This window comes from Syngnathoides biaculeatus, chromosome 11 (assembly GCF_019802595.1).
Source record: "Syngnathoides biaculeatus isolate LvHL_M chromosome 11, ASM1980259v1, whole genome shotgun sequence".
In the NCBI taxonomy this organism is placed as follows: Eukaryota; Metazoa; Chordata; class Actinopteri; order Syngnathiformes; family Syngnathidae; genus Syngnathoides; species Syngnathoides biaculeatus.
In genome coordinates, this window is record NC_084650.1 from 15,677,068 (window position 1) to 15,703,938 (window position 26,871).

At 42.0% G+C, this 26,871-nt stretch overlaps 1 protein-coding gene across 5 annotated transcripts in view; it reads left to right on the forward strand.

Moving 5' to 3' along the window:
• The window catches only part of si:dkey-237h12.3 (teneurin-3), a 257,105-nt gene that overhangs the window by 164,802 nt on the left and 65,432 nt on the right, over window positions 1-26,871 (forward strand). For 4 of the 5 annotated variants that reach the window (XM_061834126.1, XM_061834128.1, XM_061834129.1 and 1 more), the window contains 4 exons: window positions 3,662-3,862; window positions 17,572-17,757; window positions 21,699-21,719; window positions 26,250-26,396. In XM_061834126.1, coding sequence (XP_061690110.1) covers window positions 3,662-3,862; window positions 17,572-17,757; window positions 21,699-21,719; window positions 26,250-26,396 — 555 coding nt within the window. The remainder of the gene's footprint in view (window positions 1-3,661; window positions 3,863-17,571; window positions 17,758-21,698; window positions 21,720-26,249; window positions 26,397-26,871) is intronic. The other variant, XM_061834127.1, reaches the window with a different exon arrangement.

Here is a 26,871-nt window from a genome sequence, read left to right on the forward strand (position 1 = left end):
TTTTGCTTGCTTTTTGTACTGTGATCCCATTGCAATTGAGAAAGGAGAGCCACAGTTATCAATGCACTTTTCAGTCAACGCTGAAATGCATAAATGCAATCAGGCACAAGTTGAGCATATAGAGCTCGTGCGCCGACATCACCGAAGTCACATGACTGGCCATATTAACGGTCTAAGATAGCATTCTTCAATGCTAAGTCGTTTGGAGATGGCATGAAAATATGTCTTATAGCACGACGCCCAGAGTTTTGTCCGATACCGTTAAACATTTAGGAGGTGATAATAAACGAAGGTATGTGGAAAATTGAGTGACACTTGGCATAGAGGACCCATATTTATATATATATATTAACCCCCCGTACACGGAAGCGTGTTGACCTACGTAAACATCGCTGTGACGGATGGTTTATTTTCTTTTTCTAAATACACTTTGGATTTATTTGAGAACAATGCATATTTTAAAAAAAAAAAAAAAACGTCTGTCGGGAAGAGGTTTACCAAAGTTTAACCTGTGGCCGCAACACGCTTCCGTGTACGTTGAAGACGACTCCCTGTGGGATTTTTTTTAACGCAGCCAACCTGGCATTTTAAATACTCCTTGGGAATATAAGATCGAGAAGAATAATTCCTACCCGAAATGAAGCGATCGCTAGACAGTCGTATGTATTTGGTTGGGCACCATCCATCACATTTAATTGCCGAAATCCATCGATCCTTTCTGGTCTTTTCAGTTGGTATTCCATAGAATGATCTCTTTGAATATCTGTCTCGTCTGTTGTAACAACCAACAGCACAAAAATTGTGAATATTCTGCTCCGGTTCAACGTAACCCCACACTGTCGAGCAGCTCTTTTTGACCGGCAATACGGCGCCGTGAACGTGGTGACGTCACATGCACGACCTCTATAGACAAATTCACCATCAGATTCAGGACCTGCGTCGTGGCCGGTCATTTTCTTCAAACTTTATTTCATAGACTTTCACCAACAGCAAGTGTTCTGGGGCCTCCTTCCCACACACAGTACGGGATAACATCCTGTAAATGCATGTAACTGCTTAATTTGTGTTTTCAAGTCAACCAAGCACATAATCCTTTGTATGTTGTCATTGACGCCCCGTGAAGAAATTAACACGGGGGCAGCTAATGGGCGAACCTATCACCGAGCTTCGCAGTCGCTCCGATCCGATCAATCAGTCAATGACGTCGTTCACGAAGGAGAGTTATTCCTTTTTCTCTTCGGGTCAATCAGCTTGGCCGCTTTCAACGGTATCGACTGGCACTCCAGCCAAAGGCAATTATCGGCTCAGATTTACATGCATGGTTAGCGACCTTGCATGCACAAAGCAATTCAATGAACGGTTTGCCTTTGAAAGGAAGACGGAAAGGACGTTGTTTTTATCTTTTTCCTTCATTTTTTTCCTTCGTTAGGCACGATTAGCGAAGGCGTAAGCTGAAGAGAAACCTTTCCATTGGTGAAGATCTGGATTAAGACACAAATCAGTGAAATTAAGTAACGTCTCTTTGTAAACGTCACTTGACAGTCTGGAACATAGCTGGTGTTTTTGTAAAACATCTAAAGTTTGAGAAAAGTTGGCCATTCTTCAAATGGAACTGACATACAGTATGTAGTTTTGAATAAAATTTCCTTTTTCAGCAACCTAAAGCACCTGATTTCGTATACAATGAAGACAATTTTTACATCTTCAATGTGACGAACAGATGTTTTCGCAACCATCAAATACAATTTAGTCTTCATTGTAACTAACGTGGACAAGTAGATAAAGGCAGGGAGACGTGGTGTTTTTGTTTTTCCAAGTAAACAACGTCAGATAATGAATATATTCACATTTAAAATAGAAGACGTTTTGACATCTAGGCTTTTGTTCCTCTTAAAAAGCCAAAGACGATTCGGTTGTCAATGACACTATTCCAACTTTTAATGATAATTAAAGGGGAAATCCAGTGTTTTGGATGAACAGTGTATCCAATAGGTCATGTAATATGTACCCTATTTTCACAATGTGATGTGAAATCCTCTCTCATTTAATAGTGTGTTGAGATTTTTATCAACAATTTCAAATTTTCAGGGGCGCTGCCATTTTCGCGAGTCACATGACCTACATGCGCGGATGTGACGTGTTATGTGCCGTTCCAAACACTCAATTGGATGGGACACCATTATGCCCAGCGCCGATTTCTCGGATTTGTCCTCATCTGATGAAGAAATAGCAGTATCGGTTGATCGGGAAGACGGAGGAATATTTCCATAGATAGCTCGGCCCGCCTTCGGCAGCGGCGGAGGCCTTTAGCCTAGCTTCGGCATCTGGAGCTAACAGCCTCCGCTGCCTGAAAGCTCGGCTCGCTGCGGCCGCTGGAGCTCGCTCGTCAGATTCCGCGTCATTCCCATCCAAAGAACCATCCGCGGCTGCCAGCCTGGAGCTCCTAGGGGCCTTTGTTTACACACTTATGTCCCGCGTAGGCCTCCGAGTAGTCAGACTCCGCGTCATTCCGCCCGAAAAACCATCCAAATATTCAACGTTAATTACAGCCACAGGTTCAAATCTGTATGGAAGTATTCCTCTATCTTCCCGATCAACCGATACTGCTATTTCTTCATCAGATGAGGATAAATACGAGAAATCGGCGCTGGGCATAAATGGTGTCCCATGTAATCGATGCTATGTTGCGCACGGTACAAGTCACATACGCCCACGTAGATCATGTGACTCGCGAAAATGGCAAATGGAAAATTGTCGATAAAAATCTTCTCAAAACACTATTAAATGAGAGAGGATTTAACGTAACATTGTCAAAATAGAGTACATATTACATGACCTATTGGATACACTGTTCATGCAAAGCACTGGATTTCCCCTTTAAGTAAACAACGTCAGATAATGAATATATTCACATTTAAAATAGAAGAGGAAGTTTTGACATCCAGGCTTTAGTTCCCCTTTAAAAGCCAAAGATGATTTCGTTGTCAATGACACTACTGCAACTTTTAGTGATAATTAAAGACAACATACTTTTCAATGAATTAAAAACAAGAATCCTCATCTTTTATTCTTCTTGAAGGGTTAGGATTAGATGGAACATTGCCAAATCCTCTCGAGCTCTCTCAAGCTGACAAGTTTTTGTTGCCAACATTCTTGTATTGATTGGAAATTTCAGCTCAAAGTCCCTACGGTGGCAGGCCATGATCTTAACCTGTTGGCCGCAACTGCTCCAATGAATACAAGATATGCATTTTTGTACCTTTTTTTTTTTTTTTTTTTTTTTTTAAACCTAACGTTTTACTGCACTGAACCAAGTGTACATGTTTCTGGACTGTGGGAGGAAGTAGCTGCGATGTGCAGCATTGCAGTGCTAACCACTCATCTACTATGCAAATGCAGTGCGTTACAGTATCCGTATATATCAGCCGGGCCACTAATTACGGCGCCTTTCCGAGTGCCTGGAATGGAACATCCTTAAAATGAAAGTACAGAACTCAAAGCTTAAGAGTCTTAGTGTATAGCAGGAAGTAATAAAGTGTTGCAAAAAAAAAAAAAAAGCAGCTGTGGCGCGAGAGCATTTCAACTCAAGCGAAAATAATCTCAAATGTGACTAACAAGAAGGGGACAAGTGTTAAAGTGACACCGCTCACTGTGTGCTCAGTGGACTGCGTGGACCCAAAGTGCTCCGGACACGGCACTTGTCATCACGGCGAGTGCCACTGCAACCCTGGCTGGGGCGGAATCAGCTGCGAGATCTTGAAGAGCACTTGTCCCGAGCAGTGCTCCAGTCACGGCACCTTCAGCACCGACTCGGGGACATGCGTCTGCGAGGACAACTGGACCGGAGCCGATTGTTCCATAGGTCAGAACCTCTTGTTTTTCCTGCATGCTTGTCATATACAGTATTGTGGAGCATATTTTATGATCAGAATATCGTGACTTGTATTTTGTAGGTCTATTCATGATAAGTACGTCAGATTAATTTCAGAACGGCTGCAAATGGGCAAAATTAGCGTTAAATTGATGCTTCAAACCAAAATGGCAGATTCCCGGCGTTGTTTTTTTTTTGTTTTTGTTAGTTTTTTTATCTTGAGACTTTCCTCTGGGGTCGGCATGGTGTATCAGCTGATAAAGTGGTGGCCTCGCAGTTCTGACCACCTGGGTTCGATCCATCCATCCATTTTCTTTGCCGCTTATCCTCACGACGGTCGCGGGTAGTGCTGGAGCCTATCTCGGCTGTCAATGGGCAGGAGGCGGGGTACACCCTAAACTGGTTGCCAGTTAATCGCAGGGCACATGGAGACAGACAACAGTCGCACTCACAATCACACCTAGGGGCAATTTAGAGTGTCCGATTGATGTTGGGTGTTTTTGGGATGTGGGAGGAAACTGGAGTGCCCGGAGGAAACCCACACAGGCAGGGCGAGAACATGCAAATTCCGCACAAGCGGGTCCGGGATTGAACCCAGGACCTCAGAACTGTGAAGCCAATACTTTTCCAGCTGATCCAGCGTGCCCCCGCCCAAAAACATGCAACATTAATTGGACACTCTAAATTGCCCCTAAGTGTGATTGTGAGTGCGATTGGTCGTTTGTGTCCAGGTGCCCTGCGATTGGCTGGCAACCAGTTCAGGGTGTACCCCACCTCCTCCCCGTTGACAGCTGGGATAGGCTCCAGCACTACCTTCGTGAGGATAAGCGGCAAAGAAAATGGATGGATGGATGGATGGACTTTCCTCTGGGTGTGTTCATGTCGCTATGTGAAGCCATTTTCAGGGGCTGAACTTTTGTGATTGTTGTACTGTATTAGTTTCCGAGTATATTGGGAGGCTTCAAACACCAGGACACTTTTACATTGTCCCTTTCTCTAGAATACGTGGTAAGTTGTATCCAGCCATCTGTTTTACAAGCCGCTTATCCTCACAATGGTCGCGGAGTCTATCCCAGCTAACGTCTGACGAAAAACAGACTACACCCCTATGCGGTCTCCAGACAGTCACAGGGGATATATCGACACAATCACTGAGCAGGAGTTGAACCCACGGTGCAAGCACCAAAGCCAGGGGTGTTTTTCACTCCCCCATCAGCGATTGGGTCGTTGCGGCTTAATATTGCATTCAGATTCAATGAGGATGGCGTAAAAGAGGATATTAGCTAAATTTGGCATATCTATTAAGGAGCTGTTGCTCCTGTCAGCCATGAGAGAACTAAGAGGACTCTTTGTCAAAGAACTGTGCTGACACACAGCAAGGAAACAGATGAAGGGTGTGATGACGTAGGCATGCGTCTTTCAGCATGTCCTTGCTCCTCACTGTGGCACAAGCGTAATACTACACATCGCCAATAAGCATAAAACACGACAGTGTATTGTACGCAGGGCTTGAAATAAACAGCTGCCAGATGCAGGTCAATTTCGGTTTAAATCAATACCTGATCACTGATCCGATCACAAAATCCGTGGTACGGTCCGTATCTCAGTTTTGTCGTCACGGTCTTTGTTCCGGTTCACTACATGTTGCCGCTTAGCAAAATCATTGATGACTTGTATCGTTAGGTTCAAACATTTTTCATTTCTGTTATTAGCTTATTATGTAATTATAGTTTACAAATCAGAAATATTAATTTTTTTGTGCTATCGATTCAAGCGACATATATTGACTGGCAGAGCCATTCAATATTTTAAATGTTTTTAATTTTTTCATTTAAATTCAAAAGTTTTAAAAATTCCATTCAATAGCACAAGGTCCTATGAACATATTCACATATGTATGCACCTGTTGCCATTCATTCAATACAATTAGTCACGGCTTCTTGCATATATATCAGCTTTGTGTTCAATTCATCAACTTTTATGCTTTTTTTTTTTTTAAATCATTTTTTGGGGGTGGTTTGCTGTGAGGTTTTTCTAATATAAAATGTGTAACTTGGCTCGGCTCAAGAAAGGCTGGAAAACACTGATCTAGTCATCACGCTCATAAATAAAAGCTCCAGTTTAGAAATGAGTCTTGTATAGTATGATGGACATAGGCCTACATGTTTCATAATTCATATCCAATAGGGATCGAGCAGTGATTATATTAGGTACGTGGTGATAAGTCGTCAGCTCATGCATAAAGTTCACTCTATGCACTCCTTCATCTCTTCTTTCATTGGATATTGGATGTGGATGCATTATTCCAATCTTTTTGGCTCTGAACACCACCACAATGGATTTAAATAAAAACGAACGAGATGTGCTTTAACTGCAGCCTTTCAGCTTTCCTTCAAAGGTTTTGCATCCAAATCCAGTAAACGGTGTAGGAATGATAAGAGTTTGCGTATATATCCCGCTTCCGTATATGCCTCACCCTTTTTACGGGGCCCTGGCTTTAGTTCATCGCTAGCATCGCATTGCGTACCGTCGGGTTGTTGAAGTCGGTCTTCTGACACATCTCGCAATACCAAATTGGGACTCGCAATATGTCTACGGGATTTGTATAATGTACAAACTCCTGCCTTAATTGACTGCTCGTAGATTGCTCGATGCAAATTTTGAATCTGTTGTTATGTCATTCACCCAATTACAGATTACAGCAGCAACCGCGTTATGGAGTAACACAGAAGGAGCTTCCACCAGGCATGAAACTTACAAAATAAGAGCTAAACGGTCAGAATGGCTGTATGCATCATGCACTGCAAGTACACTAGGCTACTGTATCAGTTATTTTTTATTTAAAAAAAAAAAAAAGATAAAAATGATCAATAAAAATGTGCAGCAAAGTGGCCTACGGAATCTTTTAAATCACAATGTGATGTCCCACTTTCCGAAATCTATTCCGAAGCAGAAAAAGACGAGTTTGTTTGTTGTGCCAAAATAAACCCCCGAATTAGAACTACAGACAATAAAAAATAAAAAAAACCTGAATTAGAATTTGCCTGTGTTATTATTTAAGAAGACCTTCCCTTTCCCCTCCTTAATTAAAGTTAATGAGCAATAAACTGTTCTCATTTCTATTTAGTGTGCTTTTTCTTTCTCGGAGTGATTACGTTTTCTAATACTTTCAGTGGGGAAACTTTCTCTAAATTTCCGAACCATTTGGGCAACAAAGGGGGTCACAGGAACAAATTAAGTTCGTAATCATAGTTTCCAAGTTTTATAAATAAACCTTTTAAATAATATATGTAATGGTGATTGATTTATTTAAACTACCGGATCAGTGATTGGCCCCAATAATCTGGAATGTATAAAACTGACTACAACGGAAGAAAATAATAATCAAGCGGCATGCTGACTGATAATTAAAATGTAACAATGACCTACAAATGTTTTTTTTTTTTTTTTTTTTTTTTTAGTCTTTGGGGAGTGTATTTCCCTCTTTTTGCATTCATAGCATCAAAGTCCAGCTAATTACCTCCCGATGTCATTTGTACTGCTTCCGTATTTTGCCTTTCAACGCGCCGACTCAAATTAACTGGCAACACATTTGCTTAATATGTATATGTTTCCCTTTGATGCGCTCACACAACAACAACACATGCATTAGCCTTAATTAACAGACTTGACGATGAATTACACCTTCGATGTTTTCATGCAATTTTGGGCCAAAACATTGTACGACTACGAGATGATCAGCGTGTAACCGGCATCTTGCCCAAGTTAGTCACTTTAAAAACGGGCATGATTTGTGCCGTGGAGACTTTTGTGTACAGTCGTGTTATTTTCTGGCTCCATTTATCTGGTAAAATGGGGGGAAATGTCCCTAGTGGAGGAATGATCAATGCGTCTATTGCAAGGCAGTTTTGGTCGATCGTGAGGCGACGTGCCCAAAAAAAAAAAAAAAAAAGACGTCAGCCAATGTTCCCTCTAAACTGCGCACGTGCGCAATTGTGTAGCGCTGATGCAGTCTCTTTGCAGATATTCTGCATTGGGCGCAGCAAAAAAATAAAAATACAATGCAAATTGAAAGTATAACATACAGGTATTCAGTTTGCGGCATTTTGCAATATGATTCAATGAGAGAGGGATCACTGGTTGTTTCATTTAATGGGACAATTCACATACATACTGTAAAATATGAAAAGAAGAAGCCACTGGTTTCTTTTAGGCACCACACGGAACTTTCTCTAACAACGACCACTGCTCCGCCACACTGTCTTTTTCCGAGTTTACCTTACACCCCCCCCCCCGGCTCTTAAAGGACATATACTCATAATTACAAATGTTACAGTACTTACGCAGCCCATCAATGTGTTTTATAATGACAGCGTCCACCGCCTCTGCTTTAGTTAGCAGCACAGTCTGGGCAACGTAGAGCAAAGACGAGCTAGACATGCTGCTTATGTTTACTTTCCATATTAATGGAGAAAGTTAAAAAAAAGAAATGCTGTTGTTTTAAGATGAAATGACTGTCGGGAGAATGTGATTAATCAAAGAAAAAGTGGTTAAACTGGGTGAGATTTTCCTTTTTCCGAGTGGGAGAGGTCTGGTCTGAAGCCAAAGTAGAAAGTGCAGGATGAGATGGTGTGGAATTTTAAAATTCCACCTTGGCACAGCCTGATCCAGGATGAAAGCACAGACAATACTGTGCACAAAAAGCTAACTCGATGTTTTAAGTATAGGAGGCAACATAACATTAACCTTAAAACGGTTTGGGAGCATCATTATCATTTTCCCCCGTCGTTGGTAGCTCGCGAGAGGCTGGCTGCTTGAAAAGTAGATCTTGGGGTAAAAAAATATGGGCACCATTGCCCTAGTGGTGCCCGTTAGCTTGGTGGGACAGGAAAGTAGGCACAAGTCTCTCTGTTAAACGGAAACACATAGATCGTGGGAACAATAATAGATAGCGAGTGGAAAGTGTAAGCACAATGTAGCTTAATGTAATGGGCTAAAATTAACCTTCCTTAGAAAAAATTTCAAATAAATGTAAGAGGCTCGTGGTTCGCATTAAAGTTCCTCTGACAAGTACAAATTGTAACAGTAAATGTAGCTAACTTTTCACCTTTACCAAAGAGCCGATTGTTTGTTAGCCCGTCTTGCTACATCTGATGTGTTCAGTAAGATGTGGCATTTGCGGTTTTGAAGAAAAATTACCGATATTTTATAATCCAACTGTGCTCTGGTCTGAAGGTTTGGGCTGCTCATAATTTCAACAATGAGACAGATAGGCATTTTGCTTTTAATTTTCATTTCTTCAATTCCAATCTGCGGCAATTAATCAGTTTGACTTTTCGAAATTGTAATCAACTACGAGGGAATAATTTATTTCCCCCCACTCAGTCGGACTTGAAAGTCTTTGAGCAGAAGCGGCTAAATAAAATTATTTCTCCCGTCCTTTTCTCTCCTTTTGTAAATCCCAAATTATTCATTTGCGATGTCCCACTGATTGAAAGTCGTGAATTTGATGAATGCCAGCCGGGCTCTGGCTTTATGAATTCCTGATGACGCGCTTTATTTTTTACAGTCTTGATTAAATTACAGGGAGAAAAAAAAACGCAAGCTTCATTAAACTCTGCGTCAGGAGGAAGTCAAAGTAGGTGCAAAGTTGTGACACTTGTCGCGCACGCTGCTTGCTATAGAGGGGCCCAACATATGTTAACAAAGCGGTGTTGACACCGCACATTAATCTTGCGGGACCCGACATATGTTCTTTTCTCAAGGTGTCATCCAGGTATCTTATTAGAAAATATGAGACGCAGATTTATTCCCAGCCTTACTTACTTACTTGTGTTCATTTTTTCCCCCTAAAAAATGTACGCTTTGTGTCTCAAATGAGGGTTTCTTAATTTGTCAACAGCATTTGCTTTTGAGCACAAATGTCAACATGATTTATGTCAACTTGTTTTTTCAATGTGGATTATTAACATGAATATCTGGTAAGGTTTCTTTCGGCTTGTCCCTTTCGGGGTCGCCACAGCGTGTCATCTCAGATGAACGCATATATATGTTTGGCACAATTTTTACGCCGGATGCCCTTCCTGACGCAACCCTTCTCAGGGCGTGGAGGCCCCAGTGGGATCCGAACCCACAACCCCTAGTTTTCCAAACCAGTGCTGAGCTGCTTAAACTTTTTTTTGCCACTCCCAGTTGAAGGTTGTCGAACTAAAAATCAAACAAAGAGAATAACGTTGTATATTTAAAACATCGACGTAGTTTTGTCTTAATAAAGTGCATTGAGCTGAATGCAAAACGCCATAGACGGGCTAACAAGTAACATCAGTGTCACAGTTATAGAATCCTTTAAGCAACAGGTATTTGAACCCAAAAGGTGGTGCAACAACCGCACAAAGATGACGGATTCAGCAATGAAACTCGTCGGTCACTATGTCTGTATATTCTTGGCCCTGGGTGGCAAGTTGAATACCTATACTGGTCCAGAGGTGCTATCACGTTAATTATTACATGTAGATTGCATCCGCCTGTGTCTGAGTGTACCATTAATTAGTTTATTAGGACTGTGAAATTTTGGTAAACATCAGCAGTTTTCTGCCAATGATGCGTTTGATCTTTTTTCAGAGAATATTGTCAATCTGACAAAAAACCCAAAAGCATCTTTCAAGATATGCGCTACTGGTGCAGAATTAACAGTGATACAACCCGGCACAAAAGGTGTCCAGGACACCGTATCTATATTCTATACCACGAAAATATGTTTCATGACAATAACAGAAACCGTATTACACGGGTATGAATTAGAAATGGACATATTGCTCGTTTTAAACATTGTTTGGTGCTCGGCAGCACGGTGGAACAGCTGGAGTGCGTGGGCCTCACAGATCTGACGACCGGGGTTCAAATCGCGGCCTCGACTGTGTGTAGTTTTCATGTTCTCCCTGGGCCTGTGCGGTTTTTCTCTCCGGGCACTGCGATTTCCTCCCACATCCCAAAAACATGCATTAATTGGAGACTCTAAATTGCCCCTAGGTGTGATTGTGAGTGCAACTGTTCTCTGTCTCTCTGTGCCCTGCAATTGGCTGGCAACCAGCACTCCCGCGACCCTCATGAGGATAAGCGGCTCAGAAATTGGATGGATTTGGTGCTCCATAAAAAGCAATAATAGCTAGCGCAAGGACGACTTTCTTTTCCCTTTCATGTCTCTCTCTCGTCTTCACGGAGTCAGGATCTCGAAATCGTCGATAGATGATCGTGTCAGCCCAAAAGTTGGGGAGTCTGTTAACCTGTCGGGGTGGGTGGGGAATTTCCACCAGCCGGACAATTAATGCTGCGGTTCTTCCTTCAATTGAATAAACTTTAATTAACAAGCACGCCGGCCGTGATCGACCGCCCGCAAACCTCCGTGCGGCTGGGGTGTGTTCAAAGCAGATAAACACTTTGGCGCTAATGAAAAATTGATTACGTGGATTCTTTGCGAAGGAGGAACCTTTTGCCAATTTGATGACTGTCCCCCTAGAGGTACTTTTAATATTCTACACTGTGAGCGGGGGGGGTGGCTTAATCGAGAGCGTCTCTTAATTGAAGAAAAACACCCACACGATCGAAGAACTGTGTCAATCTATGACATCAACAAGTAAACTCCACCATTTAGAAGTGAATAACATCGCTGAGGTTACTCGATGTTTGATATTGAAGTTATCGAGTGGCGATTTTCGAAGCAATTTATCTGTCTCAAATATTTTTAATTTATGATTTATTTTAGAATGGAAAAACTAATCATTACAAATATTTAACAGATTGTCTATGGTGCCACTATGAAACTATATTTTCTAAAGGAATTAATTCGGTAAAACATGACACTTTTAATCCATTATACTGTATTATATTAATAGCATTACTATATTTTCACATTCATTTATTTTTTTAAATTTGGTTTTCAAGGGGATAGAAAACCTCTACACATTAGCTTTCATTTTAGGATGTTTTTTCTTTTTCATTGTTGGATTTTATTTTTTTTTTTAATAGGGTCCTCACATGATTTTAGAGCTATTTTTTTCACATATTTTGAAAGCTTTTTTTCTGGTGAGATTGCATTTTTATTTTTAATTGAATGAATATTGAGTGACTAAAGAATACTCAGTTTTTATGTATATATCTGTACTTTGATAATAAATTATTTTAAGGGGATTACATGAGTAATAAGCATTTCACAATACTTTTAAGGCTGATATATCATGAGTCATAAATAGTTGAAAAGTAAGTTGTGCAGGTGCATCCGCATGAACAAAATGCGCTCGCTGAACTTGCTTTGTAAATTAAAGTGTGAAACTTCTGCAGGCTTGTGTACATTTCCTCGAGCCACTTCAGGTTGTGAGTACACACTCCACTTTCCACGCTGATTGTCACACTTTTTTTTTTTTTTCCATCCTCGCTTCTCACCGAGCGTTAGCCTCGGCCGCCGCGCTCTGATGTATTGCCTCGGCCAGATAACGCCAACTCGAAGCGGCCCGTTTTGCTTTTGTTAAAGTCCAAACGATGCACGGGAGCCTTGTTTGGATGCTCCTCACGCTGTTCTGCTCACAAGCTTCGCATAAGTAAATAGAAAAGCTAACTGCTGTGGAGGATACAATTGATATGTGCGCTCAACCATCAGTTCTCAACTGTTGTCACCCCGGAACTGCATTTGTCCCTAAGTCGTGAGGCACTTTTCAAAGTGCCTTTCTGAACACATATTTGACAAACTGAAGATGAACACTCTTTAACTGCATGTACAAAAATGCCTATCTTGTCAGTGTCACTTATCTTTTTTTTAGGAATGTGCAGCATCAATAGTTTTTCTTCTTTTTCGGAAATGAACGTTGTCGACCAAAGCAAATAAGTTTTTTTTTTTTTTTTTTTTTTATCAGTCTGATTTATGATGCTGTAATTTCTTCCTACCAGTTCATGACTCACCCAAAATGGCTCTGCCACTCACTTTTGGGTCCTGAACCACGAGTTGAGAATCACCTTTCCAAATAATCAGATAGTGACTCATACCGCGTTTGTTCTTTTCAGAGTTTGTAGAAGTTGCCGCCGTACTCCGCCTACACAAAAGGATAAATACGCCGACGCTTTCACAGTTCAGCTTCATAACCTCGCTGTCGAGTCCGCACGGTTCAAATTTGGAATTAATGGGACAGAATTTGTGGGCCGAATTCCACTGGAAAATGCCAAAATGATCCTAAAATAGTTACTTCAAACTTGGTGGTGGCTGGTGATGACGAGCTTAGCTCAACTGGCAACTATTGTGTTAGCTTTTGGACATACTGTACCACCTTGGATCTTCACAGGAGTTTCTTTTTTGTCCCACGCAGTATCTTCTTCTCCTTTTCCTTTGGGCTTGTCCCGAAAGGGGTCGCCATCAACCTTTTCTTTGGCCTTCTTCTCGGTCTTTTGCCTGGCAGCTCCATCCTCAGCACACCTTCTACCAATATACTCACTCTCTCGCCTCTGGACATGTCCAAACCATCGGAGTCTGCACTCTCGAACCTCGTCTCCAAAACATCCAAATTTGTCTGTCCGTCCAATGAGCTAATTTCTAATCTTATCCAACCTGCTCACTCCGAGAAAGAACATCATCATCTTCATTTCTGCTTCCTGTTGTCTCTTCAGTGCCCCCGTCTCGAATTCGTACATCATGGCCTGCCTCACCACTGTTTTATAAACTTTGCCCTTCATCCTAGCGGATACTCTTCTGTCACATAGAACACCAGACACCTTTTGCCAGCTGTTCCAACCTGCTTGGACCTGTTTCTTCACTTTCTGAGCACACTCACGATTGCTCTGGATTGTTGACCCTAAATATTTGAAGTCGTCCACCCTCGCTATCTCTTCTCCCTGTAGCCTGACACTTCCCCCTCCACCCTCTCATTCACGCACATATATTCTGTTTTACTTCAGCTAATCTTCATTCCTCTCCTTTCCAATGCGTGCCTCCATCTTTCTAATTGTTCCTCTGCATGCTCCCCCTGCTTTCACTGCATATCACAATATCATCTGGGAACATCATGGTCCAAGGGGATTTCAGTCGAACCTCATCTGTCAGCCTATCCATTACCACAGCGAACAGGAAGGGGCTCAGAGCTGATCCCTGATGCAGTCCCACCTTCACCTTAAATTCTGTTACACCTACAGCTTACCTCACCACTGTTCTGCCGCCCTCATACATGTCCTGGACCATTCTAACATATTTCTCCGCCACACCAGACTTCCGTATGCAGTACCACAGTCCCACAGTATCCAACCCTGCAATGTATAAGCGTACTGTGAGGACTCAAAGTATGAATTTTGCTCAGCTGTATATAACCCTTGAGAATCTCCAAGTTACACTCACCTCTGCACTTGTCTGCACGTTTCCACTCTGCTGCACGCATTCCGCGTGCCCTGGTCGAGAGCGAACTTGAGAATAGGTGCATAATGCGATGTTGCGTTCAATATTTACAACTTCCGCGGGAAATCTTGCTGCCACTATGACCGTGACAATAGCTTCATTTTGTTTGTCCGCACGCACAGGCATGTGACGTCACCGACTCATTCTGTCCACAGTAGAAGTCACAATTGTTGTTGTACTGCGAACGACGACTTAAAAATATGCGATTTCACCAAAAATCCAAATTGGGCATCATGCCCTGCATGGTGAGCACTAGCTAAGGTTCATTTACATTTTCAACCTGCGAGTAAAAAAATGCACACTGAACATACCAGCTATGTTCTTACGATGGAGGGCGGGGGGGGGGGGTTGAACCGGATACTGTAGATGTCAAGACACACTTGCTCCAATCTGTTATCGTACCGAGAGAAGCATCTTCCAAACCACCTGTGCTATTAACCACTTGATTGTAAATGAGCTTGTTATGGACACCAGCAACATTAATCATCATATCACTGAGTAGGATCCTACTCGTCAGGCTGTGGAACATCTCATATCAATATTTATATCTTTTTCAAAATTGGAAGCACTCGACTGCGACAAAAGGATAAGCCACATCTCACGTCTTGATTTCTATTATCCCTTCGTGTTAGGATAAAGACTTAAAGTATGTGAGTAGTAAGTCTTTTTAACAGCTACATCTGTCTGTTTTCTGCCTTTTTAGTGTGCTGCCGTAGTCACGGAGACAGCAGGCCCCGATCCGGATTGTTTTGCTTAACTAGGTTTTATTTACGTCTGTACGTTCCGTCGAGGTCCGATCGAGTCGGCACGGTCGGGCCAATCAAAAGCGTAGAAATTCCGAATTCCCCTCTGAAATATTACAGAGATCTCTATCGTGGGGATTGTGAGCAATCTTACCGGACAAATGGTGATTTGGTACGACACAATCCCATCCCGTAGTCTCTTACCCTACAAAGTAAATATCCATGTGTTCTGATAAGATCCATATTTTGGGTGTTTTATGTACTATTTCACTGAGAATGTGCATCACTTACGATATACCCTGCAATACTGAATAATTGCACAGGACAATCTTATAGAGAGACATTATAACAAGGATTTCCAAAGTGTGATGTGAAAGTAATAATGAATGAAATATTCAAACTACGCGGCATGGTGGAGCAGCTGGTAAAGCGTTGGCCTCACAGTTCTGAGGGCCCGGGTTCGATCCCCGCCCCGCCTGTGCGGAGTTTGCATGTTCTCCCAGTGCCTGCGTGGGTTTCCTCCGGGGACTGGTGGTTTCCTCCCACATCCCAAAACAACATTAATTGGACACTCTAAATTGCCCCTGGGTGTGATTGTGAGTGTGGTTGTTTGTCTCTATGTGCCCATTGACAGCTAGGATAGGCTCCAGCACTCCCCGCGACCCTCGTGAGGATAAGCGGCAAAGGAAAATGGATGGATGGATGGATGGATGGATGGATGGATGGATGGATGGAGAGTCAAACTGTGCATAATATTGCAGTGGTTGAATGTTTATTTTTTACCCATCCATGTGTTTAGTAATGTTCAGTTGTAACGTTGACATTAGTTTCTTTTAATGTCGGTCATGATGAAAGTACTTGAAGAACTAAGTATTTTATAGATGGTTCTTGGTGTAAAACGTTTGAGATGTCACCTTTACAGTCATGCCTTTGCTAACTTTGAATGCAATAGAGGGAATATGCTCAAATTTGACCCAAATGTCTGTTTAGACCTTGCTGAAGGTTTATTCTCATGGGCATTTGAAAGCTGTGCATATTTCATCATTCATACTGCAGCTAGTTTAACTCAAAGCAATTGCCAGGTGAATCTATTTTGTGAAAATATTTTGGGATCATTTGAAACTAAAATAAAATGAAACAAAACATTTTTGAAAAAACGAATTACGGAATTTGGAAAAGAAGTCAAATTCACAAACTTTCCAACGTGGATCAGTCACTGCTCTTCAACATGGCCACCGTGCCTTTGGCTTTGGAATTGACTGTTTTTGGCTGCCAAGGAGCAACGGCATTTTCTTGTCATACGAAAAATAGCATGAAAATGATTCACGTTGTCTGTTACTGCAAGATTTAACTTAGAAAGACCAACTGCTTTTGTAATTATTTTCTGAATCTATATTTGACTCTCCGTTTGCAGCCATGTTGTTAGAGGAAGCAGTGCATGTCAGCTCGCGACAATCCATCCATTTGAACAACTGAATGAAATTATTTTTCTTTCCCCGTTGTCCCGTTTGGGTTGGGCACAGCATGTTTCCTTTTCCATCTATGCCTACCTTGTGCGTCCTCCTCTGAAACGCCAACTGCCCTCACGTCTTCGCTCACTCCATTTATCAACCTTCTTTTCGGTCTTCCTCTCGCTCTCTAGCCTGCCAGTTCCGTCCTCATCCTTATTCTACTCGTATAAAATACTCACTATCTCTCTCCTCTGGACGTGTCTTATCATGAATAAGAAAATGATATTCCACCATCCTGCTTTTATTTTGTGGGTTTAAACGTTTTGTCATTTTAGCTTTTTTCTTTTTCTTTTCATGTATCCTACTTCAGTGTTTATCTTCATCTTTTTTCATATTTTAATTTAACCTCATTTTTTTTTTAATTATCTCTCTCTCTGTAGCACAATAAATTTGACTGTGAAAATGGTCCTGTATAAATAAACCTGCCTTGCCCTCTGTTGAACAGGTCATATATAGTCATAAATTGGGTGGAAATATTAAAAATAATAATAAAATCATGTGGCATTGGGGTTATGTAGAGGTCCTGGGAAAGATTTTCACCTTGGACCTGAAAGTTTTGAGAACCCTCGGCCGAATATATTTGAGTCATTTGTGTAGAAATAATCTAGCTGCAACAGCACGGTGATGCAACTGGTGTAAGCGTTGGTCTCACAGTTCTGTGGACCGTGGTTCAAATCCCGGTCCTGCCTGTGTGGAGTTTGCATGTACTCCCTGTGCCTGTGTGGGTTTTCTCCAAGTACTCCGGTTTCCTCCCACGTTCCAAAAATTAATGAATTGGAGACTCGAGATTGCCCTTAGGTGTGACTGTTACCTGTCTCTATGTGCCCTGCCATTGGCTGGCAACCAGTTCGGGGTGTACCTTGCCTCCTACCCGTTGATAGCTGGGAGAGGGTCCAACACTCCCACGCACCTCGTGAGGATAAGCAGCTCGGAAAACGAATGAATAATCAGGCTGTTTGGACAGGCGGAAAGTGGCATCTAATTTATGTAATTTTGTTTGCCACTTTTTCATTGCAGAGATGTGCGTGGTGGACTGCGGCCCTCACGGCTCGTGCTTGGGTGGTGTGTGTCACTGCGAGGAGGGCTGGGCGGGTGCCGAGTGCGAACAGAGGGACTGTCACCCGCGCTGCATCGACCACGGGGTGTGTCGCGAGGGCAAGTGCGACTGCCACCAGGGCTGGACGGGCGAGCACTGCACCATCGGTGAGTGAGACGTCGCCGCACAAACACTCAAGGCGCAACGCACACGGATGCACACACACGCATAGACACCTGACATATTGTGGAGGAGACGGGGGGCAACCTTGAAGCGTGAATGTCAGTGGGTTCAGTGTTGTAAAAAATAATAATAATAATAATAAATCCACCTGCTCTACCTCGCATACATCACAACATGTGAGGAGTTCTGATCCCATCGACTTCCTCGAATTTTATTTCAATTATAATTTGTAATTATAACAATACTTATATAAGTATACGTGTAACTACACTTTATAACTGGCCACTAATGGACAAGAAAAGCCAATCAGAGAGTATAGTCTCAGAAGCCATGACGGATTGTTGTTCACGTGCACCTCGCGGTCAGTCTCTTGACGACATACTGCAGATATATACAAAAGGAGATTATTGTAGTTAAAAAATTAAAAATTGGTTTTGTTTATGTTTGGTTTATATTCTCAACAACATAGCAAAACAAATTTGTGTTCCTAACTCGTAATTATAAAAATAGCTCAGATTTTTTGTGTGTGAGTGTGTGTGTGTGTGTGTGTTCTTAGCTCGTGATTATAAACATAGCTTGGATTTGTTTTTTGTTTTTTTCCAACAAGTCGGGAAATCAGTACCTCTCTTAAATCAATAAAACATAACGAAGATGTGTTTACATTCCTAAGAAGTGAGTAAATTATAGCTAAGCTCTGTTTACGTTTCCAACAAGGTTCGTTCAAGTTTCGAACCAGTGAGTAACATGTCCATTTACATTAGGCCGATGTTGGCATACATTCTTGACAAGTGTGTAAAACATAGTTAGTATTAGTCTTAAATGTAAACAATAGCGTTAAACATTTGCAAGGGTCGTTGACATTACTAACAAGCGAGTAAAAGAGCTAAAGTCTGTCTACATTTCTAACAATTACCGTATTTTCCGCACTATAATGCGCACCTAAAAGCCTTTAATTTTCTCAAAAGCCGACGGTGCGCCTTATAATCTGATGCGCCTTATACACGGATCAATATTGAGCCTTTAGTGCAACTCCATCTAATGGATGCATAATGTAACCCCAGCCTCTACTGTAGCATCTATTTGATGCGCCTTATAATGTGGTGTGCCTTATATATGAAAAAAGTCTTAAAATAAGCCATTCATTGAAGGTGCGGCTTATATTGCGGTGCGCCTTATAGTGCGGAAAATACGGGAAGTAAAACATATGACTGTTAATATTACCCATAAAGTAAAGCATTTGTTCCCAGAAGTAGTGAGGGATTTTTTACATGTGCTCCAAAAATGTGTTTGTGTATCCTGTCCAACGGCTTTCATAAATCAGTTATGAATGTACAGACTTTTCTGTTGGATTTTTTGGGGGTGAAAGGAAACTCTTTGCTAAATGGTTTTCAGCGCCTCACCTTCAACGGCTAATCATTTTTTTTTCCTGTTGAAGTGGAACTCTGAAATTAGCGAGTCAAGGGCAGGTGCCTCTTTGGAATATCACTTTTCACGAAATGTCAGCGCGTCAGTCAACGCTAATGAGGATAATGACTTTGGAGATGGCGCTTCCTATTGTTGACCCAAGGCCTGCTGGTTGACCTCGACACGCCACGTCAAACACCGCATCGCCGAGGGGTGACTCGCAGCGCTATCGCAATGTTCCCGTGTGTCACCTAGGAAACAAAAGATCGAGTAACTCCAGACTGCGGGTGATTAATTATGTATTTACAAAATGGTGAGGCTTCTTCGTTGCAGCTGGAGTGGGTCAGAGTCCAATTCCTTTAATCTGACCGCCGAAAACCTGCAGCAGCTATTCCCTTCCTGTCTAGTTATAACTTGAGCTTTGCGATACAATCCAGCAAGTACTGAAAATAGCAAAAATCAGACATTTTAGTTTCGTTAGTTCATTTAGTTTTAGTTTCAATAAAATGCTGTGGCAAAGTTATCTTAACTTAAAAACTAAGTAAGTTTCCTTTCTTTTAATTTACTTAATTAAACCATATAACTGCTCTACCTAAAATTAACCAAGCGGAAGAGCTCCTCCTTGTGCATTAGTCGTTGTATTTACTGGACTTGAGGTGTTAAATTGATTTGAAAGAGCCTTTCCGTCTTCAATTTCACTTCCTTAAATATTCACAGCGCTCCTGTTTGAATTGACTTTTGTTTTTATCGATGCCTTATTTGTCCACATAGCCTCTTTTAATCCCATTTGTCTCAGTCAGGGCTCACATGGACGGCTTTCTCTGCCATTTTTTTTTTTTTTTTTTGGGCTAAATCGACGGAGATTCTGTTACGTAATCCGTTGGACTGCAGTTTGAGGTGTTTTCAACTCGAAGCGGTCGTCAAAGCAGCTTTAGCTTTGAAAGAATCAATTCATGTACTCCGCTTCCTGGCGCTTTGAGGCCGCTGCTGGTTAAAACCGACGAGGCAAACAAAGAGGTTCAAATATCAAGAGAAACTGTGTTTTCCTTTGTGTTAGCATTTTAGCTCTAAATTAAAGCAGATGGAGAATGTTCATAATGAATATTTTAGCGAGCGTTTTCAGACTGAGTCATTTAGGCAGCAATCCATACGCCTGCTAATGGCCGGCATCTGGGATTCTTTTTCTTAATCACTCGCCGCTTTAATTAACAGCTCACAATTTTGTCCAACACTGAACTCACACACATCATAGCATTAAAAAAAAAAAAAAAAGAAAATGATGATTCTTCTACATCTATGTATCCTTTTGTGTGCCTATAAATCTTTTTTTTCTGTCTCATCTTGTTGCTTAACTCCCAACTAAGGCTATGTCCATATGAACAGTGGTTATGATTTTTTTTCATAACTGAACCGCTTTTATTGGGATGTTTTGCTTTGTTTTGTTTTGAGTGATTGACATAATGCCAACGCTACTTAAGTGCGTAGATAATTGACCAAAAAATGTCTTAAATTTGAAGAGATAGAGAGTGTTGTTAACAAGCCTACCGAATTCGAATAAAAAAACCCCACCAATTATATGAAATCAGGGTTGAAAAAGGTCAAGAATTGGGACGATGCTTTGGGCGTGTCGGTGAATGCCTTGAAAACCCCATCCCTATGAACTTTCAGGTGTCAATCACACACTCTCACGGGCCACAGAGAGGCATTCTGTGCCGGCCAGACAACCTCTGAGACCCGGTGTAAAGTCCGGCAGCCACACCGGAAAAAATGTTCCCGTCTTGCTTTTGCTTAAGTTCAGCAGGTCGTTGGCCCGATGCTGTGGCCGCCTCGAGTGCACCATGAGCGGCCACGACAGTGCGAAGTGCGATGCACCGCGGTCCCTCTGGATGAATTTTGTTTTCTCGTCCTTCTCACCCCATGACGTCACAGCCGACCGTTGTGCGCCTGGCGAGCCTCAGGCCCGAGATAAAGGTTAAATATGAGTCCTGTAAAAATTAATCAGAAACAGGCTGTTTTTCAAGTATGCCGATTTTGGCAAGTGCGTGCGAATCCTCCTAGGGTACACAAGATAAATGTTGAATTTTAGCATTTTCTCTGTCAAAATTAATTTAAAATGGGATTTTTTTTTCAGAGGAGGAGGATTAAAGCACCACCTGTTGTTGCTTCGCCATGCACTTGGCAATCTGTCAATTCATTTCCATGAGGACCAATGGGGTTTTTAAAAATTATTTATAATAGTAAGCAGTAAAACATCAATGTATTCATTGTCTGAGCCGCTTATCTTGACAAGGGTTGCAGACTGCTGGAACCTATCCTAGCTAATGTTTTTAAAAAAAGGGTAAAAAAAAAAAAATTTTGAATGAGTCTGTATTTGTTTGAAAATGTATTCATTTATTCTGTTGAAGAATTTAAATAAATACTTGTTCCTGTGGACATGGTCTTACAATAATTGTCTTCTTCTATGTTCCTATCTTCCTTCCTCTTGTTCTCTCTCTGATCTCCTCTTGCCGTCCATGTAAAGCGCTGGATTCCAGAGTGTCAGGTAAAAGAAAAACAAAACGACACGCTCTTTGCTTGAGAATATGCTCATCTTTGCTTGAGAATATCCTCATCTTTGCTTGAGAATATTCTCATTATGCAGATTGTTCCGATCCACCTTTAATTTTCTTCTAACATATCGAATACTTCCCGCCACTCATGTTTAGCATCGGCTTTCGGGCTCCACTGAAATGATTTGTTTTTTGTTTATTTTTTTTTCTTCTTTCAATTAAATTACTTTTGAGGTCACTGATATATTTATGGGAGCGCAGGTCCTAACCCTTACCCATGCCTCAACCCTCAAACCCTGATCCCATTTCCTAACCTAACCATAACCCCGAACCCTCAGAAAAACCTATTTCTACCCCTTCCTCTCTCCCTAATCCTAACACCCAAATTCAACCCTCACCTAACTCCTAAACGTAACCCATGGCCTACAGTACTCTCGAATCGTAGCCCAACCTTGGCCTTCCACATTGCTCCAAACCTGCTGAAAAAGTCCTTCGATATCACTTTCCCTCATTAGGGTTCATAGGTAAACTGGAGTCTATCCCAGGTGACTTCAGGTAAGAGGTGGGTCACATCCTGGACTGGTCACCAGGCAATCGCAGAGCACTCATCAGTTCTCACTCACATTCACACATAAGGACAATTTTGAGTATTCAATGAAGTGCATATTTTTGGAATGTGGAAGGAAACCAGAATACCCAGAGATAAAATTCTCGCAAGCACAGTGAGAACACACAAACTCCACACAGAAAGGCCAGACCCGGGATTCTGACCCCGGACTAACTGAGAGACGTATTTGCTCACCATTAACTCGCCCTGCCGTCACATTGGTCAAAAATTAAGATTCATCCTTGAATCTGCCAAAACCTAATCACTAACCCAAACATAGTCCTAACCCCATTTCTTGAACCTAACCCTTCAACTACCTTTTAAGTCTTGAGTAGTCTGATGTACAATTTTCTAAAATTAAGGACTGAATTGAGACACTCAACAATTAAAATCACTTAACCCTGGCATCTAACAACTCTTGCCCTTTGTCCTTAAATCTGCCTTCGCCTCACACCTAATAGAAACCTCAGTCCATCCATCGGTTTTCCGTACCGCTATATCTCAGCACGACTGTGACACGGACGGTGGATCCAGTTGGTGGTAGTGACTTCAGATGAGGCCAAGACAACGCTGCCTAATATCATGGAACTTCTGTATTTTGTAACAGAAATCATTGAACGTTGAGTTGTTACGGCCGTAGTACTGATTTTGTTGTTTAAAAAAAAATCTTGCGTTTTACTTGACCAGCGCCTCCACATTTAACAGCTGCTTGGTGCAGGCTATGGTTTTACGCCCTCTGATTATTCAGCCATGGAGGTGAAAGTTCTCTTCGTGTCCAGTGTTAATGAATCGTAAGTCGCTGATCATCGTTTCCATGGTTGCAAATAAGTTTACAGTTATTATGAAGCGTTACAAAGGCAGGATGAGTTTGGTTAGGCGTTACGATGTCAGTGCCATGTTAATTGCGAAGTTAACGTGTCCTGCAGATGCAAAATATTGAAATAAATGATTTGGTGAAACAATACACTTGTCGCGTAGGCCTGGTTGGAATCGTGTTGTCGTGGAGATTTACCAAGTTTGAACAACAAAATAGCAGGTCAATTAACACGTGTTTGGAGAGCTAAATCTAAAATTAAACACACACAATACCATATAAATAAATAATATCAATACCATTCAAGAGAAGGTGTAATTAATTTTTTTTCTTCTTTCTGGTACATTGCATATTTTTAATGCAACGTCAAAATTTCGTACACTGGTACTTTGATTCAGACTGCAATTGTATTTTGGCATTACACGATTGATGTGATTAAAAACATTAAAATTGCAAATATTGAAGCCATACTTTATTAACGATTGACTGTTGCACGAAAATTTTCTTGACAATTTTTTTTACATATGCTAATTCAATGTGCCCTGTGATTGTTTGCCGACCAGTTCATCGTTTATTGCGCCTCTTGGCCAAAGATAGCTGGGATAGGCTACAGGGCGCCCGTTACCCTAGTTTGAATAAGCGGTACAGAAAATGGATGGATGGAAATTCAGACACATTTGGACAAATTGTTCTGGAAGTGGATTTTTATTAGTTGGCAGCTCTGGCAAGATATTTTGGCGATGTTGTATGGTTGAGTAAAATAAATAAAAAGGATTGGGAAAGTTGAAGAAGCCGAAGTACACTTGAATCAGTATCCAAATAGCTGCAGCTCAGAGAGCCTGAACTCCCTGAGATCGTGCTGTTTGTTTTTTTTCCCCTTGCTTCCACTCTTTATCACCCCCACTTGCCGAGCTGCAGCCTAATTCACATCCATAAAAGAGGGAACAAGCACTGAGCTGCTTACAGTTCTATTGCTTAGCAACCGGCGACAAATACGGCAATCTTAAGCCAGGCCACTGCCATCCTTCTGCCCTCCGCTGCCATCGACGCCGCACAAAACGTGTGGTATAAAAAGATTGATTACGGTCGTGGGTGAGCTGGAGTCTAGCCCAGTAGAGTTGTGGCGAGAGGCGGGGTGCAGCCTGAACCGGTCACCCTCCAATCCCAGGGTACAACCCTGAACCCTAACCCTAGCGCCAGACTCCAACATCTGTCCTAACTCAACACCCCTAACCCTCACCATTCATTCTTGAATCTGCCTTATCCTTCCTTATCCCTGATACAATCCTGAACCCCAACCTCCTACCCCCCCAACCCTCCTACCCTTAAACCCTTGGCTCCCATGTAACGCAACCTTGCGTCTTTGTTGACTATTGTGGTGCATCTTTGTTTTGCCTCAGGTATACGGACTACGTTGCAACACTTATGAATACAGTAGCATAAGCCTTCTGCCTCACCGAGAATCTTGAGTGTTGGTGGCGGGGGTTTTGTACATGCGCTTATATCCACTGTCAAATAATCAGAAAATGTCGTTTTTTTTTTGTCAGTCTTAGCTAAGTCACTTCTGTTCCCTTTTTTTCTAAATGTTTCCCTCTCCTGGGTTGTGTAATAGGAGCAGTCAAGATAGGATATAAAGGTAAAATGAATCCTCCCCAGGGAGATTGTCACAAACAATCACCTGCCACCTCCTTCTGCTCTTTGTCTCCCCCCTAGCACGACGTTAATACACCTGTTTTATGTCCGAGTTGACCATGATGTCTCCCTACCCACTCCCCTTTCCTTCCGATATGTCCCATCATTCCCTGTCCGTCTTGAGCCAGTAGACTCCACGGTCCCTCCGTACCCCCTTCCTTGTCTTACCCAGTGGAGCTGCTGTAGTTTGTTTTGGGCCTTGCAGAGGCCAGTGCTCTGTCCTCCTCTGTACATGTAGACGCTCAGGATGCCGACGCTTCCCTCACCCCTTCCCCCTTTATTATGATTCTTATTTGACATTAAAGGCTTCCTTGTCCCCGCCACTGTGGCTGTTACTTCACATGAGCATTCAGCCCAAAATGGAGGCTGCCGCTTCAAACCGTGTAGGATTTGCATCAAAGTCAAAAATGTTCTCACGCAGCTCATCTGCATTTCAAGACACAGGACAATAGGATGCAATAGAAGAGCTGTCAAAGATAGTATCTTAACCCACTCATGGGCAGGGTGGCAATTTTTTGCCTTATTGAGATAAAAGTCTCCGAACAGGACACAATCAAGGAAATACCACTTCTTTTCCGTTTACGGTTAAGTTATATGATAACTTTACTAATTTATAATCTCGTCCAAAAAAATGGGACGCTGCCCGCGAGAGGGTACTCGGGTTTTATTAGTAGCTCGTCCTAAAAACCAGGATCAGAATCAGATTAAAACACTGAAATATTTTGATATACTGAAGGATATAATGCGTGAAAATCATGATGTCTCAAAAACGGGACGCTGCCCACAAATAGGTTAATATTATTTTTTTCAATATATTTTTACAACCAATGTCACAGTTTGTGTTCAAATTTTGGCTTTATCCATGCGTCCATCCACCCTTTCATCCATCCATCAATTCATCTATGCATCCGGCAAACCAACCAACTAACTGACTAACTATAGAATCTAATGAAGCTGGGTGTTGCCTTTTAAGACAGTCTGAAATCATAGTTTTCCAAACTCCACCATTATTAAATATACTGTACATATGTATTTTTTGCTACAGCTCTTGTATTGGATCTCATTAGTTCTCACTGTGCAGTGTTTGGCCGTTGCTACACTGTGGAGTGCAGTCTGACCCACGGGAACCTCTTTCCAGGACCAACAACGCCACATTTATGGAGCACCTGAAGGCTCCCCGCACGAGTCCTGGTCCTAGTCTAATTAAGAGTCAGCGAGACACTTTCATCACACCGGCGCGCTCATGTGAATCGACAGAACCTTCTCACACATCCCGAGTCCTGTCAGATGTCTTCTGCACTCTGTGTTCGCTCCTCTGCCCCCTTGTCTACTCTCTATGAAAACCCACTTTTCCCACCCACTTCTCCCTTTCGTGCTGGTGCATGACATTGCGACATGATGTTTTGACAGATGGCTGCCCGGGCCTGTGCAACAACAACGGGCGTTGCATCTTGGATCAGAATGTCTGGCACTGCATCTGTCAGTCTGGATGGCGAGGCCTGGGCTGCGACGTCGCCACCGAGACGCTCTGCTCGGACGCCAAGGACAATGAGGGAGGTAGGAAGATTAACCAGTTCAAGCTGGCACCCTTAAGAGGGTTCTGGTCTTGCGTGGAAAGTACAGATGAGGCAAGGTTGAATGAATTTGCCAGTTTGGTATGTCACAGCAGAAGCCTCTTTCATGCCGCCAATCGCGGCAAATTGGCACATCAGAGTTTGTTAACGGTACGGAAGCAGGATTTATTTGGCTGTGCTTTTCTTTCCATTTTCATGGCCTCGAGCCAGTCGTAAAACGACTCCAAAAAAACCCAGTTAGGAACCAAATACAAAAAGCAGTCAAAAGGATGTTTTGTAAACGGTCAGAAATCAAGCTGAAAAAATGGCCTTGTCAAAAATAAGTGAGAAAAGTAGTAAACCAAACAAAGAGCAAAAACATTTCTAATAAAAGTGTAAAAAAAAAAAAAACACCCACATCCAAAAAGTACAAATAAAAAAAAAACAAGTATTGAAATGAAGCTTCAGAAAAACAATTT